Source organism: Acyrthosiphon pisum, chromosome A1 (genome assembly GCF_005508785.2).
Source record: "Acyrthosiphon pisum isolate AL4f chromosome A1, pea_aphid_22Mar2018_4r6ur, whole genome shotgun sequence".
Classification (NCBI taxonomy): Eukaryota; Metazoa; Arthropoda; class Insecta; order Hemiptera; family Aphididae; genus Acyrthosiphon; species Acyrthosiphon pisum.
Genome location: NC_042494.1, coordinates 34,995,101 through 35,000,447, shown reverse-complemented (window position 1 = coordinate 35,000,447; position 5,347 = coordinate 34,995,101). Strand labels below are relative to the sequence as shown.

General features: G+C 29.3%; 1 protein-coding gene across 9 annotated transcripts in view; it reads right to left on the bottom strand.

Moving 5' to 3' along the window:
* Positions 1–3,570: 3,570 nt before the first annotated feature.
* Positions 3,571–5,347, bottom strand: part of LOC100161216 (LIM domain protein) — a 42,779-nt gene continuing 41,002 nt past the window's right edge. For all 9 annotated transcript variants that reach the window (XM_001947468.5, XM_008188471.3, XM_008188468.3 and 6 more), the window contains one exon: positions 3,571–4,237. In XM_001947468.5, coding sequence (XP_001947503.2) covers positions 4,042–4,237 — 196 coding nt within the window. In that variant the 3' untranslated portion in view covers positions 3,571–4,041. The remainder of the gene's footprint in view (positions 4,238–5,347) is intronic.

Sequence of the window (5,347 nt, the reverse complement as noted above, 5' to 3'; positions counted from 1 at the left end):
CCCTGGATACGCCACTGCCACGTAATAGCAAGCTGAAATGAGATGAAAGTTGACAGTGGCCATTATAATATAATATCATTGTAGGCAACTTCCGAGGAAACGACCGAAATTCACTGTTGCGCACATTCTAGATGGTTATTGAAGTTGACGGATCCGTCTTACTTTGATCCTCTACCCGCTTCGTCGACGGTCATATAATACGATTTCTACTGAAACATAGTTCATCGTTTGACGTCAAGCGATCGCCGGTCTCGAGTCCACTTTGCCGAAGAAACTTATGCGGCAGCCGCTGTTCCGTCGTAGTTCCGTTTGGCACTTACAACTTACCATTATTATGTAGGTTTTGGCCCATTCCGGTGTTTACCTCTACTGTACAAGCCCTGCGCACGCTTCGTCGATCGTTCTCCGGATTTCTGTTCATTGTCGGTATACTGCAATAACGCTTTAACGACGTGTGCGGTGTCCGTACCGGTAACATAACCATAACGAAAATAACAGAGAGTAGAGACCAAAACGCTAGGATTTTGTCAACGATATCGCGCGAACTACAAGAATGGTATGTGTTCCGACGTACTGTGCGTTGTGTATGATCGACACAACTTATATGTTCATAGCACATATTAATACGACACGCCGTCACCAGATAAATAATAATCATTTTGTTGTTTGGTTTTTGTTCTGCGTGGTGTACCGCAATAAAATATTGACGACGTGTGCGGTGTCCGTACCGGTAACATAATAATTAAGTTGGTAATTAACAATACTGATAATTTCATACGTGGAACATAACCTATGACACGGACGACAAAACACCTACTATATATTTGTCAACGATATATCGCGCAAACAACAACAATGGTACGTGTTCCAATATCAGGCATTCGTGTACCAGAGGATTTACCTTTGTAACTTCATTATTAGGTTTATACAGTGAATTCACAGAATTCACAAATTTAAACTTTCATATTACGATTTACGAAGTCTTATGATGAATAAAAAGAACTCGTATTATAGAGAATTTCTTTAAATAGAATTGAATACATTTGGTTCTAAATTGGTTACGGTTTTCAAAAATATTTTATTAAACGGAAAATTGTTAAATGAAAGTTTCACAGTAGTTGCTATTTGGCGATCTATCGAATTGTATAAAATATACTTCTCAGTAATCAACAGTTACCTTCACATTTATTTTGTAATTTGTATGATGTACTCGATTATGGTACCTATGGCTTCCGAATTCTTACTTGGATATCTTATTGAATCGTGGTGGAGCACAGGGCAATTGTTGTGCAAAATACTAAAAACCTGAGCAAGTGAATACCACTCTGATATACAGTATGTAAGTATTAGGTAGGATGTGTTAAATTCGAATTCAATGATTTACAGATACACTATAGTATATGAAAAAAGATTCTGAGCGGAAACGGTCAATCAACTATCAGCCAGTTTAAGTTATAACTAGGGCTCGGATTTATATGTAAATGCATATTTTCTTTGCGACATTATAAACCAATTTCGGCAAGTGATGAATTTGTTTCACAAGACTTTTGATAAAACGAGCTATATTTGATTTTACATATTTTTACATATTTCACAATTATTCAATTTTTTCTCACATATTTAGACAATTATACTGTTTTAATGTCTTTTCTTCAGAGTTAGAATAATATTGAAAGGTTATCATGACTATATATTATATCGACGATCTTTTGAATTCGAAAATTTAAAAGTGCATGTTATTATTAATTGTAATCAAGATAATTAGATAATTAGATAAATATACATTTTTTTATTACATTTTATTTTATTATTAATTATTGTTAAGATTTTACGACAATATCGGCGATCTTTTGGATTCGAAAATTTAACAATTAATGTTAATGAATGTTTGTAATCAATATAATTATATATATGAAATATACATTTTATTATATTATTAATTATTATTATTATTATTATTTTTTTTTGATAATACATATTTTGAATTTTTTAGCACATATTTTTATTGTATAAATACATACCTTGGTTATATAAATCTGACTTCCGAGCCCTAGCTATAATTATAAGTCCATTTTGTAAAAAATACAGTTAAAAACAAAGTACCTATTTAAAATACCACCCAAATACTATTTATAGGTTAAGTATTTGAGTAATACTCAAATACATTTTAAAAGTATTTGAAATAATCTTCAAATAGGTACAACAAAATTCTATTGTTCTGAAATAATTTATTTTAATCAAAAACTTGCTTATTGCATTTCAAAATATGATTTGTTCAATAATCAAAATTCTGATCAGCCATACTAGTTCTTTTTTTAGTGGTAGTTTCACACCGCACCAACAACACTGAACACTCGCTCTACAGTAGTTCAGATTACATGGAGCTATATTATTATGTATTTGGATATCGACGATAAATGATAATGATAATTGATAACCATTTTGTTAGTAAATTACAAGTGGAAACAAATCAAGAATTAAAGGAACAAAAAAAAGAAAAGTATTCAATACGGGAAAAAGTACCTATTTGAATAGTTTTACTCAAATACTTAACAACACTGACTAATGATTGTAACTATATTTTTTAATATTATAACTAAACGGTCAGCCACTCGGACCATGGGATATTTTCAAATATTTCTAATTTCTTATAATTATTTCTTTATAATCTTATTTTGTTCAAATGTCTATAAAAATAATATAGCATATAATAGGAAAGGGCACCACCATCTATTTAATATTTGATGTATACTCATTTGTGATGTATTATATAAAAACAGAAATGACAAAATAAAATATTTGATTCAGTTTATGAAGCTATTTTTTGTAAATAAATGTGAACTGAAAACTTTGTTTTTCTGCAACCACTTTTATAATAATTTATATACCAGAAGTCGACTTATTAAAACCATCATGGTTTAACCAATAATACAAAAATGATATAAGCTCAGATCTGACCCTGCAGTTACTTTCAATACAGTAAAATGGGTTATAACTTTGATAATTTTTTACTGTTTTATGAAAATTTTACTTTTTATTTTATGGATATGTGTAGTTATTAAAAAACTCTCAAAATTAAATTTTAGTTACATCTAGTTATGATCAATATTTTAACGTTTTAATTTTTTAATTTCTGATGTTATCTTTTGAGATGTCACACTTTTTAATATCCTATCAAAGTTACACAACGTAGTGGGCAACTTTAAACATATGTGATATCAAAGTAAGATAATAAAGTATACGTATTATTAAATATTTCTTTATAGGGTACTGTAGATTTGGTAAACACGTGTTCTTGGGTTTTAAATTGGGCACCCGTAGGTTTATGCCATGCCCAGTCGGAGAGTGACGGCCTCTCTCTCTAGACAGTTGCCTGAACAGACAGAAACCGCCCATGGTCAAGATTCGAACCGACTCTGTAGTCCGCTCGGCCACTCCGTCACCCTTTTATAAATTGTTAACTGCTCGCAAAATAAAATTAAAGCTTGAATTTACACACTAAAGACATTGATATTAAATATATCAGAAATTATCATTGTTAAGTTAAGTGTAAATGAATACGCATTTAAATAAAAATCGGGAACTTATTTATTATACATGGGTACTGGGTAGGTATGCAAAATGTTTAAAAACCTAAATAAAAAAAAAAATGTATCCGATGAAACAAAATAGAACATAATATTTTGGAATTTTCTATTCAAAAATATAATTGAGTACCTACAAATGAATGATTTTTTTTATTATTATTATATTTTAATGTGTCATTCACAATGCTTTTACAAATAAAAAAATACTAATATAATAAATAAAAATAATTATTCCGGTAATGATTACCAATATAAATATAATAAATAAATTCTGGCGTTAAGTACACAAATATTGTAGAAATAATTTAAATTCTGCAATTGTTTAATATAAATATAGAAATACAAAATAAATATTTTTTAAGATCACATTTTTTTGACATTGGTATTAAACTGTTAACTTTTTTTTAATATTAATATAATTCAATTTTCTCCCTTCATCTAGTATAATAATACACTAATCGGTTGACGAGTCGGCGGTGACGGCGGTGACGGCGGCGACTTGAAGAGCCTGCTGCATATGTCCGTTTTCCCATTTCTTTTTGTGCTGATCACCACCAAATCCCTCGTCATAATTTCCTTTGGATATGAACAGCCGCTTGAAATGCGGCAAACAGTACAGACGGTTGTTATTCCATGTGAACGTGTCCATTCTATGGGTACATAAATAAAATTTTAATTAAAAAAAAAAGGCGGGAATGTGGGAGTGGGTGTCGCTCTGCTGTACAGTAGGTTACAAGTGGGTCACTGTAATGGATGGTGTTAATTTTGAATTAAATGATATAATATCATTGTATAAGAAAAACGATCCTGAGCGAAGACTGAATGATATTACTAAGTATATTTAATGATATTATTGTGAATAAAGTAATTTATACATTATAACCTATTTACGTGGAACCTTGTTTTAAATTTTCAATCCTTAGATATAAAATTTGAACATTTTATACATTTTTAACGACAAAATAGGTGTTGACAGACATGCACAAAAAAAAAGGTGGGCAAGTGGATGTCACTCTGCTGTACAGTAGGTTACAAGTGGGTCACTGTATAATGGATAGTATTAAATTTGAATTCAATGATATAATATTACTGTATAAGAAAAACGATTATGAGCGGAGACGGTTTGTCAGTCTAGGTATTAGACATACCTATTATAGGTATACTTATCTATAGTATTAAAAAAAAATTGACTTATAATAGGTATCAATAATAAATATTAATTCATATCACAATATCCATTAGGTAACGCGTTATACATCAACAATAAACCGTGGTACTATCATAGATATATAATAGTATACTTTAGAAGTTTCAAGTGCCCACAAATAATATTATACAATCACAACAAAATAACTAAAATAGTTATTCCAGGTTTTTTAATATGTAATTTCGTCCAAATTTGAACTTAAAATTACTATAAAAATAAACTGTGCTTATGTATTTCTTAGAATTTTTGGTAACAGAGTTAAATATTTACGTGGAATCTTGTTTTAAATTTTCAATCCTTAGATATAAAAGTTGAACATTTTATAATTTTTTAACTACAAAATAATTATTCAAATTAAAATTTGATAAATTTTGTCAAAATTTCAACTTCAAATGCTTATAAGAAATAATTGTGCCAATGTATTTTTAATATTTTTCAACTGCTATTGTAACAATGTATCAGAGCCTTGTATTAATTTTTTACACTTTTTGGCCCAATAGATAAAACTTTTATTGATATTTATAGAAAATAAAACTAAAAAAATTGAAAACTT